The sequence below is a fragment of the Heliconius melpomene genome, chromosome 14, assembly GCF_056956725.1.
Source record: "Heliconius melpomene rosina isolate 202511_hmr_F chromosome 14, ASM5695672v1, whole genome shotgun sequence".
Taxonomy (NCBI): domain Eukaryota; kingdom Metazoa; phylum Arthropoda; class Insecta; order Lepidoptera; family Nymphalidae; genus Heliconius; species Heliconius melpomene.
In genome coordinates this window covers 9,295,215-9,319,631 of record NC_140402.1, presented here as the reverse complement: position 1 = coordinate 9,319,631, position 24,417 = coordinate 9,295,215, and the positions used below count along the sequence as shown (strand labels likewise).

Below are 24,417 nucleotides of genomic sequence, written 5' to 3'. Positions count from 1 at the left end.
CCCTAATAATTAATAGATTAAAAAAACTAAAAACACTTTTTTTTTATAGACCATGCGTGTGACGAGCACAAACTCGATATGCTTACTAGAAAGCAGCTCAGAGTTCCATCAGCCATCTTTCACTTCCATCATGAGACCAGCTCAATGGTATTATAATAATGTATTGTCATATCATCTATTTTATTACATAGTTACAACTCGACCTAATAGAAGCGTAGTAAAAATTAAAATAAAGTAATTATTGTATTTGAACTCGCTATTTCCTATAATTGATACCACAGCGGACGGAACAGTGACTCACGCAGTCTGCGAGCGCAGACAGGCCTGTGAGACCTGAGCGTTGAATAAATACCTTAACTTATGCGAAACGCAAACTCTTAACATTTTAATACCATTCATGATTTCCTATCGGATATACTCATAGATGTACTTCCTGGACTTACGGACGTCACTAGTTTAGTATTCCTTAGAATTAAATGTAATTTGAGATGATACATAGCATAGCATAGCGCTTCACCGTAAACTTGACTGTAGCGGGTTTGGTTCCCACTCGGGGGAACATGGTCAATGGATAAAAATGAAAAAAATATTTTTGTAATTAAGATCCTAAGATCAATATTTCTTAGAGAAAACATATTGTTCAAATTACGTATCTACTTACTCTACAATGAGGGAAATTTAAAAAAGAAAAAGTCTTTCCTTGTATTCAGTTAAATAAAAAAAATATTTTTACAGTTACCTTACCGTCACTCCTCCTCGCCCTCTTACCCTCAGAAACTATTCTGAGAAATGTCATACTGCAATGAATATAATATTCTATTCTGCGTTCAGAACATATTACCCGGTAATCACAGCTCATGGTAATCACAAACTATGAGAAATTGCTGTCTTTATTCAATTGGAAAATTATTGAAAATTACCTTTTCCAGTTTTCATATATTATAGAAGTTAAAATCATTATATGTAACAGTTATACTTGCAGTACATGAGGGTCTGCCTGTAGACAACGACTACTTCTGTTATTTAATAAATATCTCTAAGCATTCACACGACTTAAATTTGAACCTGCAACCACAGGATACAATCATCATATCACATTACATTTGCACTGCAAAAGTACACAAAAGTGAATTTTTCACTATTGCCAAACATAATCAGCTTTCGATTCTTTTATTAAAAGTTCCACAATTTATATCTCCCAAAGCTCGCAAAAGTAACGACCCACGGTCCACAAAGTGAACTAGAAGTATTTATCACTGAGCACTTACAAAGTGACACGTCACTGACACGCCGCCGAGATTGAGTTAAAGTAGAAGTAAATGCTGAACATAACTTTGGTTGGACTCGATCCAAATCGATTTTTTCCGGCGACGCACTTTTTGGTATTAAATTGTTAACATTCTTGATGTAGGAACTTGTTTTTCGTAACGTTTGTCTAATAAACCATAAACAGTTTATTGTAAAAAAGATACTTTTAATATATATAGGCATAATATTTTAGCATCAAAATTTCTAAAATTCCTTTAGTAATCACAAATATATTTGAATAACAGTTAAAAGGACTTCGCCGCGAACGAACGCGGAACGGTCGCAATGAGACCTTCCCAGAAACTACGTGCCGTTGCGTGCTTTGCGAATTGAAATAAAAAATACTTTAGACGCTACCTTTACTTCTATAGGTACGTGCTCGTTGCAATGCCTCGGTTTGGAATTCGATTATTATATTGAGATTTATTTATTTTTTTGAACTTGACTCGTCTGGATTTTATTGAAGAAATATCAGGCTTATGCTTAAGCTTCATGCTTTATCCATCACTTTACCCACAAAAGTATCCTCCACCACTATCTGCTAAAATTTTCAAGACATGTTGTTGTTTCAAGACATATTGAGTTGCCGAACTCAACGCCGCAGATTGTCCACCAGAGCGGGGAAATGAAATTAATTTCCAATTTAATGAATATGAAAATAATGAATCTTAACTGTGGTATGCCACTAATGTGATAGGATAGCTTGTTTAAAATAATAGATCGATATTGATTCATACATTCTTTGTGCTAGGAATAGGAAAATGTGAGTCTATTTAACAATTTTCATTAAGGTACTATTGTTCATTCACTTACGTTACATAAACCATTTTTTTTTATAAAAGCCATTCTTATTTTTTTTTGCCCATATATAGACATTTTGTGGAAGATGAAGCAAATAAAATATCTATAAACATTCCCTCAATTTAGATTTGAAATAACAAAAATCGCTTACGATTAAACAACTGCGCCACAAGTCACGACTTTGCTTTCTTGTAACATTATCATCGACATACTCATATTGTATTGTTAACATACTACTCATATAAGGGGTGAATACATGAATTTTGTATTTATACGTTCAGACATCATATGATAGACAAGAAACATTACGGATAAGTATCTCGTTTCAGCATTTTTCCAAAGTTATTTCTTTAATCTTGTTTTCTATAAGGCAACACGCAATATCTCTAGAAATGTGCAGAAATTTGTGAGAACATTCGGAAATTATAAGTATACGAGTATAACAAACAAAAAAAAACAAATATACATTATTTTAGCTTCACGCTGTACTCTACAAACGGCAGGGTGGGCAGAGAGAATCTAATGTTAAGACGTTCTGTTCTTTATTTTCTGCCGAATTCTGGAGGCGTTGCATATTAAGTGGCGGAACACAGCCAAACCACGACTTACATGAAATAAACAAATATACATTTGTATACGTACAATTATAACACATCAATACATTTTGTCCGTGCAGCAGGGTAGACAGAGGTAACCTTGTGCTAAGACATTTTATTCTCAACCGCGCCGCCCAATTTTTATAATATTGCGTATTCTTGTTACCAGACAATGAGTTGATTTCTGTTAATAATCGAACCCATACCCTTCGTAATTACCATCAGACGCTGTGCCCTATGTCATTAGATAAACATATTAAATGAAATATTTCCTTACAGTGTGAAGAAACCATGTCCTCTGGAGACATGTGCGTGTCAGCAGCGCGAGCTGGCCCCTCAGCGCGGTGGCATCCAGCGTGCTTCGTCTGCAACACCTGTCAGGAGCTGCTGGTCGACCTGGTGTACTTCTGGAAGGAAGGCCGCCTCTACTGCGGGAGACATCACGCTGAGACCTTGAAGCCTAGATGTTCTGCGTGCGATGAGGTAAGGAATAGATGTTTGACTAATTTTGATTATGTAATCTCTTTGATAAATGAACATATTATATATTATATGAATGAACACAAATATATACATATATATACAATTGTAATTAGTTAATAGCTATTTGGCCAGTCGTGGCGCAGAGGAACAACCGTGCAACTGTATATTGCTTCAAGTGACTTCGATTTCACTCAAGGAAGTGAAATATTTATCATCTTCATTTATTTCGCCCTGGTAACGTGGCAAAGCGCGGCGTTGAATTCTTCCACTAATGGGGAATTGAAGTGTTTTAATGGTAACGGCATGTCTTAAAACTAGGTTCTTAGGTTCCCTCTGCCTACTCCGTTATGAAGCAAAAAAAAACTCTATACAAAAGTAATCTACACGTCTATCTACCCTCGCAGCGCAGGGTTCCGCGATGGTATCGCAGTTCCTGCGGATATCGACGGCCAATTATACCCTTAGCATACAATGCAGACAACCACTTGATAAAATTGTTGACACGCGGATTAAACGTGCTAATTTTATTAAGAATATGGTACTTTTTGCACCTTTTATTGGTGATTTTCTTGGTTCGGTCACTGGTTATTTCGAAGCGCTATTAAGTAATTATTAACTCTTCATTTTAAAATAAATTTCAGAGTTTGTTTTCTTGATTAATACTCATCTTTTAGCTCAGAATGTTACGATAATATATTTTCGTACCTTAGCTATAGTTTGACACATAATGTCCATGTACAGAAATATACAAAAACCTCAGGCGTATAACCAGGTTCGGGCAGTTTGCTAAAAATCGATTACAATATTTATTAGGCAGCGCTGAAACTCATTTTCTTGAGTGAGTTGGCGATATTGTGAAAGAAAAATCCTTAACGATATATTCACATTCGTCGTTCTTCGAATGATTCTGAATATTAGACTCGATTATTAGGCGGAAAGTGGGGAACGGAAATGTCTGAGTGGGGAACGGAGTGACTTTACACTAGGTTCCCGGGCACTTACTATCTCCTCCGCTTACTCTATCCGGGATACAGCATCAAGTTGAAAAAATATAATTCAGTCATCAGTTCAGTCAGAAACAAGGAGAATAAATAAATTAGGTTCTCTACTTGTCACTAATCATTGATGTTATGACAGTTAAGAAAACGGTTACATTTTTCCTTAGTCTTGCGATCTCGTCTTCGTCTTTTTCCATTTACGCTCAACCAATAATGATAAAACTATGTGATATCGATTCAATACTTACAATATATGTACATACAATTTACTACGTTTTGCATCAATTATCCGCCATGCGAAAGGCCAACAACCCCAACAGTTGCGAGCCAATATATCAACCGGGCTTATCAAATTGTGCTGAAAAGGGTCTATAAGTGGCCGTGGGGTGGAATCGACCCCCCACCGGAAACGATAAGGATTTAGGCCGAAGGGGTTAGGTTTAAAAGGCTTTCTGGGCATAAATTTGGCAGCTATATAATTGATGGTACCTAATTTTTAGGTAGTTATAGTTTAGATTATTTCTAGGTAGTCTTTTATTACTTTCACTGGTTTTATAAAAAAAATGTGTATTTTTTGTAAGTACAATAGCATTCGTTGATAAATGGACTATTTGATAAATGGACTAATTAATAAAAAGAAAATAAGTTTTAAATTCGGGCCAAAAGTTCCTGACATTAAGGCGTTCGACCAAACAAACTCTGGCTTCTTAATCTATATATATAAAAGGACTTGTCCTCACTGACTGAGGTAAGACGCACGCACAGCCGTAACCGCTAATGGTAGAAACGTGAAATTTAGACAGATGTTTACTTTCGTAATCTGGACATCCACTAAGAAGGGATTTTGAAAAATTTTAACCCTAAAGGGGTAAAATAGGGGTTGATAGTTTGTATGGAAAAAAATTTAAATCAGCACAGATTTTAATAAAATTTGAAATTTAGATTTTTAAAAGTATTTAATTGAACACATGTTTCATCGTTTTCTTGAATTCTCTCCCAAAGGGTGCAAATAAGGGGTAGAAAGTTTGTATGGAAACATCTTTAAAACGCCACCGATTATTATAAAATTTGAAATTTAGACTCTTAAAAATATTTAATTGAATATGTGTTTCATGGTTTTCTAGAATTCACCCTCTAAGGGTGCAAATAAGGGGTTGAAAGTTTGTATGGAAAAATCTTTAAATCGCCACCGACTCTTAAACCACCGACTCTTTTAGACTCTTAAAATATTTCATTGAACACATGTTTCGAGGTTTATTAGAATTCACCCCTAAATACGCAAGCGAAGCTGCGCGCGTCCGCTAGTATTATATAATTAGCCAAATTTTATTTCTTATCAGCACGTTTCGCGTTAAGTAGGTATTTAATATTTCTAACAAACCATAAACAAGGAAATGAATTCCTAAATAAACACCACGATACGGCCAATTCTGATAACTTTTAACAACTTAATTGTATGGAATTTTAAAATTTGCGTACTCCTTATTTAAAAAATTGCAGGGGACGACGACCAGGCGAAACTTAGATACTATCGCTATCAATTTGAATACTAAACAAAGGTAATTTGTATACAAAAATGTTTTCCGGTTATTTAATTAATTTCATCTACGAGTATATTGTACAATTATTACGCCACCCTCATAAATTATTTAATTATTCTTTATAATGGGTTCTAGTATTATAATATTAAAAATTATTGGCAATATTTATGAATTCGTAAGAAAAGAAAGAGTTTTCTTGAAAATTGCAGTTATGGGTGTAGGTTGCCAAGAAAGAATGAAGGAGACATAGAAAATTGGAATTGGCATGTAGGTATGGTTCCTTAGGGAGTGTAGGGGAACATTAAGAAAGGACTTCTCAAAATTTCAACAGGGACAGAAAATTTGTTAAAGTCCACACCAACAAAGCCTAGTTGAGGGTGAAGCCTAGTCTGAAGAGAAAAAATAAATTAAAACCTAAATTTAGTAATAAAAATGGTTGTAGCCTACATCTAACTAATCTTGATAAGGCTCAGGGAAAATGAGTGCGTGTATTGAAATTCTTAGAAAAATATGAAATGTGGCTGAATGCGGCACTACATTGCCCCACATTATTAATTTTGATTGGCAATGGCCGAAATAAACGAAATTGTATATAATTTGACACAATTTTATAGACGTCATATAAATATTATATTAAAAATAAAGTTATACTGAATTTTTTTTTTTTTTTTTAAATCTTTATTTGAAGGACTTGTCACATAAAAGTAACATGTCGTCCTGTAATAGCTACTATACATGCACCTTATCTATATTAAAACTTAAAATCTGACATTGAACATAAAAAAAACACAAAAACTAAACTAACTAAACAAAAGACAACAACTTAACAAAAAAAAAAAAAACATTACAATTCAACAATTCTCTTATCTAAACCTAAATTTACTAATTTATACAATCTAATAGCAGCATTAGAACTAGGGTAAACTAGCATACTATTACAAATACCAACATTCATAGTGTCATCAACAAACGTAAGTTTTCTCAAAGATTCGTTCCGAGTACATTCCATCACCATATGATATACATCTTCTTTTTTTTCCCCACATACTGTACACATTGGCGATGCAATTTTATTAATTGTAAAAGCAAAAAGATTGAGTGGAATGTGCCCGGACCGAATTCTAAAAGCTAGCACAAGAGTTTTTCTACTAAGATTACATAAATCAAACCAAGGAAAGCGAGAAGGCTCAGGACAGAAGGTTCTATACCAAATTCCCTTATCCTGTGATATTTTTCCATAATGCTGCACCCACATTTTACGCACGTGATCTCTCAAAACCGGAAGCAAATCATTAAAAAATGGCGCTATGCTAAGGGGTATTCCGTCATATGCAGCCTCCCTTGCAAGGTTGTCCACAATTTCATTGCCTGCAATTCCTACATGGGATGGAATCCACTGAAGTATCACGTGTTTATTTACTTGTTTCAACTTCTGAATTATTTTCAAAATATTATAAGCTATCGGTGTGCCTCGAAAATTCGAGGTGCACCGAGCTACATGTTGAAGCGCACTTCTAGCGTCTGTTAAAATAACAAATTTTTTGTGACCTATTGTACTAATATAGGAAAGTGCATATGCTATGGCAAACAACTCAATGTACATAATGGAAACACTAGTTTCAATTTTAAATTTGAAACAATTTCTCTGCTGTTGGTCTAAAATAGCTGCCCCCAAACCATTAACTCCTTTGGATCCATCTGTATAAATTTTGTAATAATCCTGGTATTTGGTGTTGATCAGTTCTAAGCACTTATATTTGCAGCTATTAAGTTCTACATATTTTTTTGATTCAATAGTGCCATCAATGAAGCAGAATATATTATTTTCCAAATTTATATTTTGTACCCACGTATCAAGACTAAACATATCTAATTTGTTTGAAGAATGAATAGGTAAAGATTTGAAAAGATTATAAATATCAAATTCAAATTCAAATTCAAATTCAAAATATTCTTTATTCAAATAAACTTATAATAAGCACTTTTGAATCGTCGAATGAACATATGAACAAAAAGCTACCACCGGTTCGGAAGGCAGTTCTGCTGAGAAGAGCCGGCAAGAAACTCAACAATTGCTCTTTTCAAAATCAATGGTACAATCTATTACATTAGTTGGCAGCTATCCTGCATTACATTCAATAGACATTAATTCCATACATGTTTGTCCTCTAAGTATTCTTGAACAGTGTAATAAGCTTTACTTGTCAGAATTTTTTTTACTGATATTTTAAATTTTGGAAGTGGCAGATCTAGAATACACTGTGGAATTTTATTATATACACGTATACTCAGACCCATAAAAGATTTATTAACTTTTTGGAGGCGAAAACTTGGAGTAACAATCTTATCTTTATTTCTCGTTTCTATCGTATGATTGTCACTATGTTTACTATGACAATGTATATTTTGTCGGACAAAGAGAATATTATAGTATATAAATTGGGAAGCAACTGTAAGAATACCTGCATCTTTGAAAACATCTCGCAGAGAATCTCGCGCTCTTAGTTTATAAATATATCTCACGGCTCTTTTTTGGAGGATAAATATTGAATTGATATCTGAAGCACTGCCCCATAGCAGCATTCCATAAGATAAAATACTATGGAAATAGCTATAGTAGACTAGTCGGGCAGTGTCAACGTCCGTCATTTGTCTTACTTTTTTAATTGCAAACGCGGCAGAGCTGAGTTTATCCGCAAGTGCTTCCAGATGAGCGTTCCACTGGAGTTTGGAATCTATAGTTACACCTAAGAAAATAGCTGATTCCGACAAATTGAGAGTTTCTCCTTTAATTAGTAGACTGAAATTATTTTTTTTAACATTTTGTAAAGCAAACTCAATACATTTAGTTTTTTTAGCATTTAACATTAGATTATTAACATCAAACCAACGAAGAATATGCGATAATGCGCTATTCACATCGTCATAGTTTATTTTATTTCTGTCAACCTTAAATATTAAAGAGGTATCATCCGCGAAAAGTACAATATCACATAGGTTCTTCACATAAAAAGGTAGATCGTTAATGTAAAGAAGAAATAAAAGGGGACCAAGAATGGATCCTTGTGGAACGCCCATCTTTAGAGGAGATCCAGATGATTTTACATTATTTATACTAACCTTCTGGATTCTTTGGTTTAAATATGAGGCAATAAGGTCAAGGGCAGTATCCTGTATACCATAATGTTTTAATTTTAATAACAGAGTTACATGGTCTACGCAATCAAAGGCTTTGGATAAGTCACAAAACACTCCAATTGCATTTTGTGACCTCTCCCATGCGTCATAAATGTGCTTTAGGAGTGCAGCACCCGCGTCCGTAGTGGACTTGCCTTTGGTGAAACCATATTGCTCACTATGGAAACACTTGTTAATATTTAAGAAAATTGTGAGCTGGTTGAACATTATTTTTTCAAATACTTTACTTAAGGATGGCAAAACAGAAATCGGTCTGTAATTTCCAGGCTCAGATCTATCTCCACTTTTGTAAAGCGGCACTATTTTGCTATATTTCATTAAATCAGGAAAAGTACCGGATTCTACACAATTGTTAAAAATTAAAGCAAGGTAAGGAGCAATATTAGGTATAATTGAATTAAAAACTTTAACAGACATGCCCCATAAGTCACCAGTTTTCTTTAAATTAAGGCTTTTAAAAGTTTTGACAATTTCTTCTGGTGACACATTCTTAAACACAAAATTTTGTCTACAACTATTTACATGGGTTTTTAGTATTAATTCTGCTTCCGAAGGAGATGATGGCAGTGAACGTGTTACTTCAGTTGATATATCAGAAAAAAAATTTTGAAAAGTATTTGCCACTTCTAAATCTGAATTTAAGATTATATTATTAACTTTTAATTTAATAGGTTCACTGACAGCTCTAGATCTCCCAGTTACAGTAGTAATAGCATCCCATGTAGCTTTAATTTTATTATTAGAGTTTAAAATTTTTGCTCTTATATACATAGACTTAGCCTGGACACATACCTTTTTAAATATTTTTGAAAAATTTCTAACTTTTAACAAGAACTCCGGATTTTGATTCCATTGCCTCATATTATATAATTCGTATAGTGTGTTTCTGCTTCGGTATATACCAACAGTTGCCCAGTCGCTAAAAGTTAATTTCGAGTTTTTATATATTTGTTTAACTTTAAAAATGTTATCAAACTCTGTAGAGAGTAAATTAAAAACTTTACAATATAGCTCATTCGGATTTAATCCGGTTATTTCTAAGTTTGCAATTCTTTCACTCACTCTATTATTAAAGAGATTAATTTTATTTTCAGTAATTGGTCTAATTGATATTTGTTTACGTTCTGCGACTGTTTTATCTATTACCGAAAACATTTGACCACAATGATCCGAGCTAAGATTAGTAATAATTTGTTTTTCTACAGTCTCACAATGACAAAAAACATTATCTATACAAGTAGCGGACGTATTCGTTATACGAGTTGGTTCAAAGAACATATTAAACAAATTAAAAGATTTAAATAAGTTTAGAAGACGGAGGCTTAATGATGTCACCTGTATTATATCTATATTAAAGTCTCCGCATATGATTAAAGATTTACTATTGGAACTCAAATTATTCAGAACATCCTCCATTTTCTCTTCAAATACTTCAAAACTGCCTGAGGGGGGTCGATACACGCATACTATAATATGTCTATTGAATTCAACGCAGGACAATTCAATGGAGCGTTCGTCGGAGAGAGCTACTATATCTGGTCGCGATTTACAACGTATGTCATTTCTCACTAATATAAGCGAACCGCCGCGGATGGCCTTCTCTCTAACGAACGAACTTGACAATTTATAGTTTTCAATATTTACTGTATTGTTACATCTCGAGATCCAGTGCTCAGTTATACACATTATATGCATATTAAATTTTTTTAGAAACAATTCTAATTCCAGTTCTTTGCCTCCTAAGCCTTGTATATTTTGGTGTACAATATTCAATGTAAACGGCCTAGGTGTTGTCTTGTTATCTAGTTTAAACTGGAACTTATTATGTCATTATTATTTTTTAATGAAAAATTATTATTACAAACTATTTCCTTTGTTATACAATGTATAACAGGGTTTCGAATATTATATGCTACTAAAGTAGCAATTTGTTTTTTAAAATATAAAGGTAGATACAATGTATCTTCTGTCAACTTACAACTATTATAAATAAACTTATTTAAATCTAAATAAAAAATCGCGTCACTATGACGTTGAGTCGCATTATACAAGGTCATATTTAAATTATAAATATACCTATTTTGTCTATCTGTAAGGCAAGAAGAATATGGAAAAGAGCATATAACAAATTTACATTTACTTTTACTATGTAATTTAAGCAAGTTTTCTATACTCTTTACCACATCTTGTCTCCTCACTGACAAACTATTTCCATGTAATAGTACAATAGTACTATGCTCATTTACATTCATAGACATTATTTTGTTAATATTAAACTGGTAACTGGCGCCAGGCGAACATGCATTAAAAACATTCGAAAAATGGTAATTAAGTAGGGACCCAAAGCCTTGACCTAATTTATCTGAAATTACTGTAATATTGTTTGGAGAGGAGTGAGAGGAATTTTCTACATGTAAATTCTTATTCAATATAATGTGCATGGCCGAGTCACCCACAACCTCAGAATTACATATCGTTTGAGTGACACTTGACTCAGTGGACTCCGTAACAGCACAACCACAACTATGTTTATTTGTCAAAGATTCAAATCTTTCTACATTATAATTGCACAAGTCAACTAAGTTATTCGCAGCTAGAATATGTTCTCTAATTTCATTCTGTGAGGATTCATACTTCTCACTTAATTCTCTGAGGTAGCTATGTAAGCCATCTATTTCATTCTGCAGCTGAAGTGTGTCTTGGTCATACATATACCTACTTTGCTTTAGTTTATTATTATAACACTCAAGCTTTTTAATTAATGTTGAATTATCATTTCTTAATGTGATCATTTTTTTTGCAGAAAACTTAAAATTTACCATTTTATTTGTTTTTTTTATAAATTTATTTAATTTAATATATTTCTTTAATTTATTATGTGTAGAAAAGTTTATATTTTGCATAGCATATGAGTCATCCTTCGTCAGGTCTATTACAACTGGTTTAAGGAATTGTTGTGGGTTACAATCAACCAGCTCATCATATAAACATGAGGTTTTCTGCGATTCATTACATTCTTTTTGTTTATTTAGTGTAAGAATTGAGGCTTTGGCCTCTTGCAACTCAATTTCAAGCTCTGAAATCCGGTCCAGAGCCCTCTCATGTTCAATGCTGCACTGGTCAAATGAACCCACAACATCATTCAGTTGATCCCGCTGTGCCACTACATCTAAATAGTTTGTATGCAGCTCAGCAAGCTCATTTTTTAAATCTGAGTTCTTTTTAATGATTGTGGTAATTTCCACCTCACTGTCCTCACGTTCCTGGAGAAGCTGCTTACACAGGTCTTGAGAGGATTTTTTTTAGTTATCCACTAGTATAGGCTTCTTTTTAACCTTCCAATATCCATTACGAATACATTGAGAATATAACTGATTAACTAACTCAACATTTCTATTATTACGTAATGCCAGACTTCTAAGCCAAAATTTTCCTCCTAAAAATAACCTTCGAAGAGAGAGTGGATGTAAATAGAGTTCACTTTCCATGACATGCAAAGGAGTCGTTTTGATGAAGCCACCAATAATACGCATACTTTGATTTTGAATTTTGTCAATTTTATATAAATTTATTTTAGAGCTATTGTCGTACAGAAAACAGGCATAGTCTATACGGCTCCGAATCATAGAAACATACAATCTTCTTAAGTGCTTAGGATGAAGGCCCCAAACTGAACCTGCCAAAATCTTGAAAATATTCAAACATCTTTCTGATTTGAGTAAAATTTCATTAACATGTCTAGTCCATTTAAGACCTCTATCCAACCAAAGACCTAAGTACCTTACACATTCGACTACTTGCAACTGATTTCCTTTCAACTCTAAATTAAGATTTACCGGATTTTTATTCTTTCCTTTTCTAAAAATACAGACTTTAGTCTTTTTATTAGATATATTCAGACCTAAAGATTCTATTAAATTACTAAATTTGTCTAAAGCTAATTGTAATTTTGATGAACACTCCTCCAAAGACTTGTAAGAACAATACAAAACAAAATCATCAGCATACTGAGAGATCCAAACATTATCTATCTCTTGACATATAATCATCGTGACCACATTAAATAGCAACGGAGACAAAGGATCTCCTTGAGCAAGCCCACGACCTGCATTTCTTGAAATAGTACTATTATTAGAAAAGCGTATACTCAATTCTCTTGATTTCATAAATTCCCAGAGATAAGAACAAATTTTTGACCCAACACCAAGACTATCCAATTTTGCCAATAAAATTGTGATGTCAACATTATTGTACGCGTTCTCAATATCCACAAAACATCCCACAGTAAACAAATTGTTCCCAAATCCTAATTGTATTTGAGAAACCAAGCTAGTCAGACTATCCAGACATGAGTGGCCTCTTCTAAAACCTATAGTATTCCTAGAAAAACAGTCTGACTTTTCGAAAAACCATTCTAAGCGATTTTTTAACATTGTATGAAAAATTTTACACGGACACGATAAAAGAGCAATAGGTCTTACATCCAGGGATGTCTGTCATCCAGGCTTAGGAATAGGTACTATAGAAGTCTTCCTCCACTGAACTGGGACATATCCAGAAGAAAGAAACATGTTATAAATTTTAATCAAAACCTGTTTCCCATTCAGAGGAAGGTGTTTAATCATAGAAAAAGAAATAGAATCCTCCCCAGGAGCAGTATCCTTATCTTTTATAGCTCTATTTAATTCATGTAAGGAAAATAAACCTTCGAGAGAAGGGTTATTGGAATTAAATGACGGACAACTTGGTAAAACATAGTCTGGAGTTAAACTACACAAAAGACTTTCAGCAGAGGCGTTATCAATATTAATTTTTGGTAAGCGATATCCTTTCAATTTGCATTCGACGACACATTTCGCCCAGAGACAAAACTTCGTTTATACTATCGCAAAACTTTCTCCAAGCTTCTCTCTTAGCATTGCGGATAATTCTTCGTGCAGCAGAAATTTTGGATTGAAGAATACATAAATTATGAGGCGTAGGATTTTTCCTAAAAATAGCTAATGCAAGTCTCCGTTCTGCTATAGATCGAGATATGTCTACAGTCCAATATGGCTTAGGAACAAATTTTTTAAGTCGCATCGGGTCCTGACGTATATTTACTAAAGGTATATATAAATTAGCAGCGGATTCAATAATATCAATGAATTGATTATATGCATCCTGAGGGCTAACTGTCAATATCAAGTGAGAAAAAACATGATGAAGAAAATTTTTATACTCATTACAATTAGCTTTTTTAAAATTCCTCTTTTTGAGGAAAGTAGGGCTATGATTATATTCATTATACAAGGAATGCTTTATGATAAGATGATCACTCCCGAGAGATTCATTTGAAACTTTCCAAGAAAATTTTAATGATATATCACTTGTTGCAAATGTGATATCAGGAGATGACTTTTGAAGATTGCTATTAACCAATTTCATTCTTGTAGGAGAACCGTCATTTAGAGATACGTAATTTTTCTCTAACATTACATCAAAAATCTGGCAACCCCTAGTGTCGGTCTTGTAAGACCAGTTACTATGATGAGCGTTAAAATCTCCAGCAATCAGAGTTTTATTATTAAAACAACTAAAAATGTAATCCCAATCACTATCTGTAGTTCGCACAGATGATGGACAGTAAACAGCGATAATGTTTTCAATTGAAAAGCAATTTAATAATTTTAAATGTAAAAGTTCGATTCCAGGATTTGAGCTACATATAAAAGAATCTATATATTTAATAGAAGAGTGTACCAAAATTGCTACTCCACCATATCCATCATTTCTATCTTTGCGTATCGTATTATAGCCAGAAATTCTAATGACAATATTAGGATTTAGCCAAGTTTCACATAATATTGCGATATGTACTTTCTCCTGACATAGAAATAGCTCTAACTCAGATATCTTTGGGCATATACTTTGACAATTCCATTGAATAATATTAACAGAACGGACCAAATCACAATCCATTTTGAAATAAATTTATAAAGTTAGACCACTGTGGTATATATTCTACAATTGAGTCAATAAGCCAGGTGTAAATAACCTTTCCACACAATTTGAGTTTTTTTAAAAAATTAATTTTTCTCATGAATATAATGTCCTTGATTTTTTTTAACAACTGGTGAACATCAAATTTATTGAATTTTTCTCTTTCTTGGCCATTGATTTCATCGCGTGCCGGCATTTCTAAATCAATATCAGAGTCAAATTCTACGGAAGAATCTTCATCCGATTGGACTCTGCCTTTATTTTCTTTGGGAGTTTTCCTCGCTTTCTTTACAGTCGAATTAGTGGGATTTAAATTAACGTCTTTTGTTTTATATACTTCAGCTGTAGTTTTTAACACTTCCGCGTACGTTGTACCAGTATTAGAGTAAGTTCTTCCAAATTCATTATCATTAATATATTCCTCTTGACGCACTTCATACTGAGGAGAAGGCTGTACATAAATTGTAAGAGCTTTTTTATAAGTACAATTATAATCGGCCATCAATTCCCTTATTCTCCTTTCCTTTTTATAATGAGGACAAATCTTCGCTAAAGCCATGTGCTGACCTTTACAATTCACACATCTAAATTTTGTAGTTTCGCAATTATTATGAAATTGCCCACACTTAGGACATATGATCTTATTTCTTGAACATTCTTTATAATTATGACCAAAGCGCCAGCACTTAGAGCATTGCGTAACGGGAAAAACAAATGGATCTACTTTTATTCGAGTTCCAAACGTATATATGTATGGTGGCAAGGATGACCCCTTAAAACATATCCTTACACATTCACTATCCTCAAATCCACCATTGTCGTAGTTGCGGCGTTTTAAACGTTTCACATTTAAAATTTGAATAGGGCTTTCTAAATCTTCTAAAATATCCGATTCATCTATTCCTATATCAATATTTCTGATGACTCCATAAGAGGCACCAACTTCATAAGTTTTTTGACATCTATATTCTTTATCAATAAAAAATCTGCACTGCATCAACTTCTCTGCGCTTTCGCTATTACTGAACTTTAACATCACTTTAAAGGCATTAATATATTTCACTTCAATAATATCTAAAATATTCTCCTGCTTGAGTATACGGGCTAGTCCTAACTGTTTAGGTAACTTCTCATTCTTCGATGTCATACTTATTTCGACTTCGTCCTTCGGTATTCTAACCATATCATCTGTGGATGCACTGCGCACTATCACTTTTCCTCTTCTTCCAATTTCTGCCCAAACTTCTTCCTCATCTGGCACTCGACTTCTCTTCTCTGCTCGGCTACTTTCCATTTGTTCACAAAAAATTGAACTATTGTCGACACGGTTATTTACAGTTATCTCGTCCAACAAAACATCCACTTCATCCCCTTGGTCTACGTGTAACGAATGAACACTATCCATAGCCACAAAGTAAATAAAACATCACAAACTATAAAGTAACAAATACGCGTACGCTTAGACAGAACCGGTTCCAAACGACCGTCAACAACAAGCGATCGTAAGCCACTGTACTGAAAATTAATTTACGAAATATGTATGTTGAACCTCTTACTTGATGTACTCGTACTATATCTGATATTTAAGAGGAATACACTCCCATTTCTTTTGTTGTTGCTTTTAACGCTTTTCCTGCATAACAGAGCCAGCAGAGAGATATCCCCAATTTTCAGAATGTTACATGTTGACTAACAGAATTTAACTGATTAATTATATCAAGTCGAAAATCGTGTATATGGAAATAATTTAAATAAATTCTTTACATATAGTCCCAAGTTATTATATACACAATAATAATATAGACTAGTTTTACAGACGAAGATTGAATGATGTGTAATTAGATCATAGACGGGAATTGTTTTCTGCACCTGTTAAAAATAAAAGTAAACGAAAGAATAAAATTTACCATAAGTGAACCACTAAACCTAATATCAGAAACGCGTGTAAATAGGACCAACAATTAAATTTTCGCTATGTAAAGGACTAACTATCACCCGCGGCTTCGCCTCCATGGTCGAATAGAAATAATTGTTGAATTAAGAAACAAGTGTTTTGACACGTGACATGTTACACATTCACGAGTTTAAAACGGTTAAAGTAATGCCTATTATATAGATTTCCTTGATAAACCCTCTCACTGTCGATAGTTTTCATTGATAGATTCAGTCAGAAAAACTGTTCAGCTGTTTAATAATTTAGATAATGAATATTATCTTTAATGACTTAACTAAGATTTAATATTACTTTATTGCGAAAATGATAAAAAAAATATTTTTCAAGCGTTAGTGTCATAATACACCTGCAGCAAAGATACCACAGTATGCAGTATAGTGCAGTATGCAGTAGGGGGCAGTGAGTGCCGCACTTCCGGCTAACCTTGTCACTTCTACACTATAGTGTATAATCGCCTTATAATACATCATGTACAGTCGCGAATATTATAGACAAACTTTTTATTTTTATTTAAAAAAAAATTTAGCTTCACGCTGAGTCCTGCAAAGGCAGAGTAAGCAGAGGCTTGTATTAAGACACTCCGTTCTCCGTTCAATAAATTTCTTGCGATATAAATAAATGAGAGTTCAACTTGCATTTGAACGATTTTTATTTGTTTCAAATTACTTTAAAACGTTCTTATTTTGTGCATTGTTTTATTCATCTCGTATTGAGAAAGATCTAGTGTTCTATACTTTCGGCTAGGTGACAAGATATTCCGTAAAATACCTAAGTTACACAATGTAACTGATGAAACTCTACTCTTTAACCTCAGTCACGGAAGTCACTAAGTTATGGATGAGATTAATATATTATGTACTAAGTTTATATCATAAAGTAACAGTAGTAGTGTAGGTGAGTGTACTTTGACCGTTTACTGCATTAACATTGACATTTAGGGTAATTTTAGCAAAAATAGAAACTAAAGTTAAATTTAAATACTAAATGGTTTATTTTAATTTACATATATATCAGTGCCAATTTATTAACATTCAGCACGCAATATCTAGATTTCGGACGGTGCATGGAAGGTGGAGGGCCTTGAGAGTAGGTTTTTTCTGCCTGCCAGGGTATGTGGTACACTCACTCTCTTCTACTGCGCTACAATGGCCTCTATCCTTGATTTATATTCATGTTTTTATGCACATAGCAGGATAGGCAGCATGATGCTGGGAACCTATTGTTAAGATACTTTCTCTGAGCATACGTGTATATAATAAAATTCCACAGTGTATTCTAGATTTGCCACTTCCAAAATTTAAAATATCAGTAAAAAAAATTCTAACAAGTAAAGCTTATTACACTGTTCAAGAATACTTAGAGGACAAACATGTATGGAATTAATGTCTATTGAATGTAATGCAGGATAGCTGCAAACTAATGTAATAGATTGTACCATTGATTTTGAAAAGAGCAACTGTTGAGTTTCTTGCCGGCTCTTCTCAGCAGGACTGCCTTCCGACCCGGTGGTAGCTTTTTGTTCATATGTTCATTCGACGATTCAAAAGTGCTTATTATAAGTTTATTTGAATAAAGAATATTTTGAATTTGAATTTGAATTTGACTCCGTTCCCTACTTTTCATTGAATTCTGGAGGCGGCTCTTGTGTTGAGAGTCACGACTCAACGCCGCGAAGAAATGAAAATATTAAATATTACATTCCCTTGAGTTGAACCCAAAACGTTGCCGTGCGCCTCATAGCCTCAATTATACAAATATTTTTATATATTTTTTCTATAAAATACCCTTTTCAAGTTGCCATTATGTAAATAAGCTAAACAAATAATTTAGCAAAATTAACAAGGTAATATAGACAGTCGCGTGCTTCAGTTCCATAAGGGGGCTATCTCCCCATCAGAGGGCAGACGCCGCGGAATGTGTACATTTTGTGGGAATTATGCATAATATGCCGTAAAAATAAATCTGGGAAAATTATTCGTGAACTGCACTTGGACTTGGTGGTATAACGGAGATTAACTACTAAATGCACTACACTATTACTACACTATTAAATGTGCATATTTATATTTTATCATTTGGATCTGACATACCTATGTCAGATTCTTCATGCATGGCAGGAAAAACGTAGGGAACGGAGAGGAACGGAGTGTCTTAACATTAGGTTCCCTACCCTGAACAGAATTCACAATCAAGTAAAACAAGTCAACAAGATATCAAAATAGTAAATCATTAAATAATGAATAAACTAGCGCTAACAAGTGTCCACATCCGTCTAACGAACGGTCCAAGTGATTCATAGGAATTCCGACAACACGTACCGACTACCTACTACCTCCTCGCACGCACGTTATGTAACACGCGTGTAGTGTTTAGGAAACATGTAACAATAGCTGGGGTCTAAGGATATCGTTATGTCATTGGTTTTAGCTGAAGGAAAGAATTTGCTATCTAGTCTTTTTGATTATTGTTTTTATATTTAACTTTAAAAACATTATTAGCGTCACTGCGTAAGAAAAGGGAAGCTAGTGCCAAGACACTTCATCCTCCACTCTCTTGCCTTACTTTTACTTACAACCTCTATTTCTCAATCATTCCATACATAAAATAATCTAACATACTACACAAAAACGTGCAAACTAATGATGTGATCATATGTAATCTCATCTTCCACACACGATACAATTGAAAATTTTCAGAATTTCTTTACAAATCAGGACAAGTTAATTTCGCGCGTTATCACCGATCTTACAAAAAGACACGAGAGGAATGGTTGAAATTCAGAAAGACAATAACTGTGCGCGATAATGAGTTAGATAAGGCAACTCTCAGGGCAATTGAATCAGTGAGAGCTGGCCGACCCTGGGTAACCTAGGGAACTCTGGCTGTATCACTATGTTAACTAAGTTTTGTAACTCTACATTCAGATTTTATCGAGTTTTACGTTTTAAATATTTCACCGGTGTCTACATTGCCTATATAATCTACCACTAATTACAAAAGAACTGTAATAGAAATTATTATTCACTTATTTCACTTATTAACTATCCAAAATCCAAAATTTATTTTTTTAAAATTAAAATACAATAATGTAATATTTTCAAATCTTTACTTACTGTCATTATGGTCACGTGTTTTCAATGTAACAGATCTCCAGAGTGCAGGGTTCAATGACCTTATTTGGCCCAAAATATTAAAAAATCATACTCATCGCAGATAAACAACCAAAAAATGCCCAAAATCCTTATCGTTTGCTCAACAACGCCCGCATCTACATCAATTACTCCAAAAATGTCCCAAAATGTAAGTTCAACAAAAGTCATCCAAATATTTGAAAGCTCACAGACCACACTTAGTTGCACCTCGCGCCGTCCACCTCTTGATAAGTCAGATATACCGTTTTAAAATATTAATAACGACGTAGTATACTAATGAACGTACAAAATGTAACCGCGGCGTGAGAAACCATTGTAAGAACTTTCCTGGTGCAGTGAACCGCTCTGTGATAGCGTAAAGCCCAATTAAACTTGTTTATACGAGTAATTAATTAAGAGCACCTATGGACGTATATGGATTAATTAGCTGACCTCCCCCTCCTCCCCCCTTCTCCCCCTCCCTCTATATCATTTACTCGATGCCTGGATCTCGATAAGCGAAATGCTAACTACGAGCTGATGCCTAATCTACTCGTAGATTGACTTTCACTTGGGAAAAATTGATCATGCGATTTTTTGAGGTTATTTTATAGAATTTCACCTTTTTTTCTTGGGCTACACGCTGTAACCTGTGCACAGCAGGGTAGACAGAAGGAAGTTAGTGTTAAGTTACTCCAATCCTTATGGACCACCCAAATATTGAAACATTTCATGTTGAGTGATGGTTCAATGTCACGCTTCCTCTTTTTACCATTGCGAGGAAATGAAAGTTGTTAATTCTTCCGAGTAGAAATCGAATTCGTTGTAAGAATCGTAGTGTCTACAGTCAAACACTACACCGCTGCGCCGCGACGGAATTTATTTTAAAAAAATATTTAGTTATTTTCATCATAGTATGTATACATTGTATTGACAAAATCGGTTCTTGCAATAATACAAAAAACAGCATTAGAGTTGATTTTAAAAATCAAATTATATATTATTGTAAAAATCTTCTTTTTAAACAAATAGTTTAATATCTCAAGTAAAAAATACTTACTAACATTATCTAAGACACGCGCAGACGACGTACATTTTAGCGGGTCTTTGCCCTAATTTGTAACTCATAATTAATTATAATTAACCATTATTCAAAGAGAACATATAATCGTAAAATAATATATCTTCCTACTAATTTATGCAATCTTTTTTGTTGCCTGACGCGATCTTTCATTAGCTGTTGCTTAATTGTGTATGAAAAAAAATTAAATTGTTTCTAAACATTGCATAAAAACTTCACAATGTATTCAGAAGATTAATTAAGGCTATTTAGTTAAATTAGTCCTCTGTCAATTATGATTAAGAATAATTGCCGATTTTATATAGATTACTTCTTCCACAGATTATCCTCGCTGACGAATGCACTGAAGCGGAGGGAAGAGCATGGCATATGAAACACTTTGCGTGTGCAGAATGCTCACGTCAACTGGGCGGGCAGAGGTATATCATGCGGGAGGCGAGGCCGTACTGCCTGCCCTGCTTCGATAACTGCTTTGCGGAGTACTGCGATGCGTGCGGTGAACCCATAGGCGTAGACCAGGGCCAGATGTCCCATGAAGGACAGCACTGGCATGCCACGGAACGCTGCTTCGCTTGCCATACATGCCGCGCTAGCTTGTTGGGTCGACCGTTCTTGCCGAGAAAGGGAGCTATCTATTGTTCGATAGCATGCTCGAAAGGTGAACCACCGACGCCTTCAGATTCATCCGGACCAGGACCTCGACCACCGAGGGTTCCACGTCCGCGAAGAATACCATCTCCAAAATCACCACCTAGGTCACCCCAAAGAGAACCATCCCTCCACATAGATGCCGACTCCGAACCGAGCAACTCCCTAGCTCCCGAGTCTCCTCCGCCACACCCGCCGCCGCCGCCACACGCTTGCCTCAGTTTAGACAGAGCGTTAGCAGATCTAAGATTAGAACAATCTATGACTGAACACCAAATACAACCCACGCCCACTTCAGACGAATCAAGCGAGCCTCCTGAAGCGCAGTGGAAGCCTCCGCATCCTGTAGAAGCGCAGACAGTAGTAAATCCTGGTCATTCCACATCGATGCCCGAATTAACGCTAGTAGATGGCAAAGGTTCTCAGAGGAAAGCAAGGGGTGGACGAACAGTTAGATTTTGTGGTGACGATAACGAAGCGTTTGAGCCAGACGAGCCCGTACGGAAAGAAAAAGTTCGGGATGAAGATGCTAATAGTTACTGCAGTACATGTTCATCATCGTCCTCTTCGACAGAATCGTACACGCTACCCACCAGACGGGCGTACGGCGGCGTCAGGATTTCTTACGTGCCCAACGACGCAGTGGCGTGTGCGAAACGAGAAAGACAAAGAAAAAATGCTCAAAATGATAAGAACTGTATCATTTCGTGATCTTGGCTTTTCACCGTGCCTCAAACCTCTCAGTGACACCAACCTCCGAGCGAAAGACTGACTTTTTGATAGTTTTGTAGCCTCTACACGCCATAGTATTATAATAGCAATAAGAAAATGTCTTCCTTGGAATGGAAAAAGGGTGTGAGTAACATGTAAGCAGATGCTTAGTGTCGCTAATTATGTTATGACAGACAGCGCTAATGCCTTTGTGTGAGATGCAATAAATAGGACTTTGGACGAATTTGTCTCCATTTTGCCCTGAATGAAATCCATGAATTACGGACGCGCGGCGCACGCCGATGTATAGAACCGCGTACACCTTTTCTTTTGATGGATTTTGGGGTTATTTAAAAGGGTTTATTTTTTGCAAATGTTATTTTGCAAGGGGTGTATTTCGACTTAGGTGGTCGAAGGAAACAGCTTTAATGTATTAAATATGAAAGCTTGCTAAATTAATTTACATATCTATGCTTGGTTCATATCTTTTGGAGAAATTAACTAAGGACATATCCCACTTTGCCACGTAGCTGTAAGTTAAGATAAGATTAGATAAGATAAGTTATAGAGAGATCAGTACAAAACTGCCTTGTATATTGAATTAATAACATTTTTGTATTTCAGAAATGTGTGTTCAAAATGTATATAGTATAGAAGTTAGCAACAGTTTTAACACTTTGCCTTGAAATATAAAGTTTTGTGTGTCATGTAAATATTACTGGACAGATTTTAATAGAGTTTTGCAGTGTTTAATGACACTTTAGGAGTATCTCAGTATGTTAAGAGATATGTAGTTTTGTACTCATATACAGCATACATGGCCTATGTCTTTGAACTTGACAAATAATAATTATTTAAAACATTTTGTGTCTCGCGACGATTTTTTCTTACTTAGCCCCGTTTCCATTGGCGAAACTTAACGCCGCACTTTGTCAAAAAAGAGCAAAAAAATACAAATAGACCCGAATTAAATTCAAATCTGTGACCCAAATAATTGTTACTTGAATATAATTTCTATAGAGAGAAACATACAATATAAATACCCTAAAAAAACAGGTTGATATTTCATATATGTACTCGTATGTATGTAAAATAATGAACAGTTAGACAAGACAAGCTGTTTCGACGATTAATATGTAATGCAGAAGTCGCTGCAGTCACATTACGTAATGAGAGGTCACGCGTTATGAGAACCACTTGTAAACTAGGTACTGGATTACTTTTTAACCGACTTCAAAAAAGGAAGTTTACAGTCTATGTGATGTCGGAATTGGATAATATTTGGGAATGGTGATCTATTTAGGATTCAATCAAATAGAGCACTTTGCTAAATTTCGAAAAATTATTATGTTTGTCAAATTTCTCGGAAATGATTCTTATTATTTCTATTTTTATAGCAGGGCAGGCTGAAGAAACATGGGAACCAAACTGCAAAGCATTAAGGTACTCCGTTCCCAGCAAGACTTTTGCGTTCCCCGCTTTCCACCGAATTCTGTTGTCGGAATGTTTTTTTAAAAAAACGGTTTAATCGTTCTTAAGCTATGGGTTAATAGTGTAGAAATGAATAATTGACAAGCATTTGAAGTCGGTTAATTTTTTTCATAAATTTTATAGTTATTATTAAAGAAGAATGAGCGTCAAACAAAATTGTAAACTAAACTAATATGTAATGTTTCTAAGTTATTTGTAATTTTGAGAGAATAAACTGGTTTTTATAATATGTATTTCTTTTTATTTTCTCTTTTTTTTCAGCTTTTTCCTGCATAATATAGGACAGAAGGAACCTAGTGTCAAGTCTCTATGTTTCCCATTTGTCGAGACAGAAATTAAAATATCAAATGCTTCATTTGCTCGATTGGGAATCGAACCCACAATCTTTCTTTACAGTCGCCCAGTTGCCTCTGAGCCACGACTGGCCTCAATATATCGACCTGATAAATTTCAAAAGGTGCGTGAAAATAAGATTAATTACCTATAGAAATGAA

General features: G+C 34.5%; 1 protein-coding gene across 3 annotated transcripts in view; it reads left to right on the top strand.

Moving 5' to 3' along the window:
* The window catches only part of LOC146532337 (uncharacterized), a 114,191-nt gene extending 90,039 nt beyond the window's left edge, over positions 1 to 24,152 (top strand). For all 3 annotated transcript variants that reach the window (XM_085197151.1, XM_085197152.1, XM_085197150.1), the window contains exons 6-7: positions 2,985 to 3,188; positions 21,395 to 24,152. In XM_085197151.1, coding sequence (XP_085053277.1) covers positions 2,985 to 3,188; positions 21,395 to 22,432 — 1,242 coding nt within the window. In that variant the 3' untranslated portion in view covers positions 22,433 to 24,152. The remainder of the gene's footprint in view (positions 1 to 2,984; positions 3,189 to 21,394) is intronic.
* Positions 24,153 to 24,417: the final 265 nt, after the last annotated feature.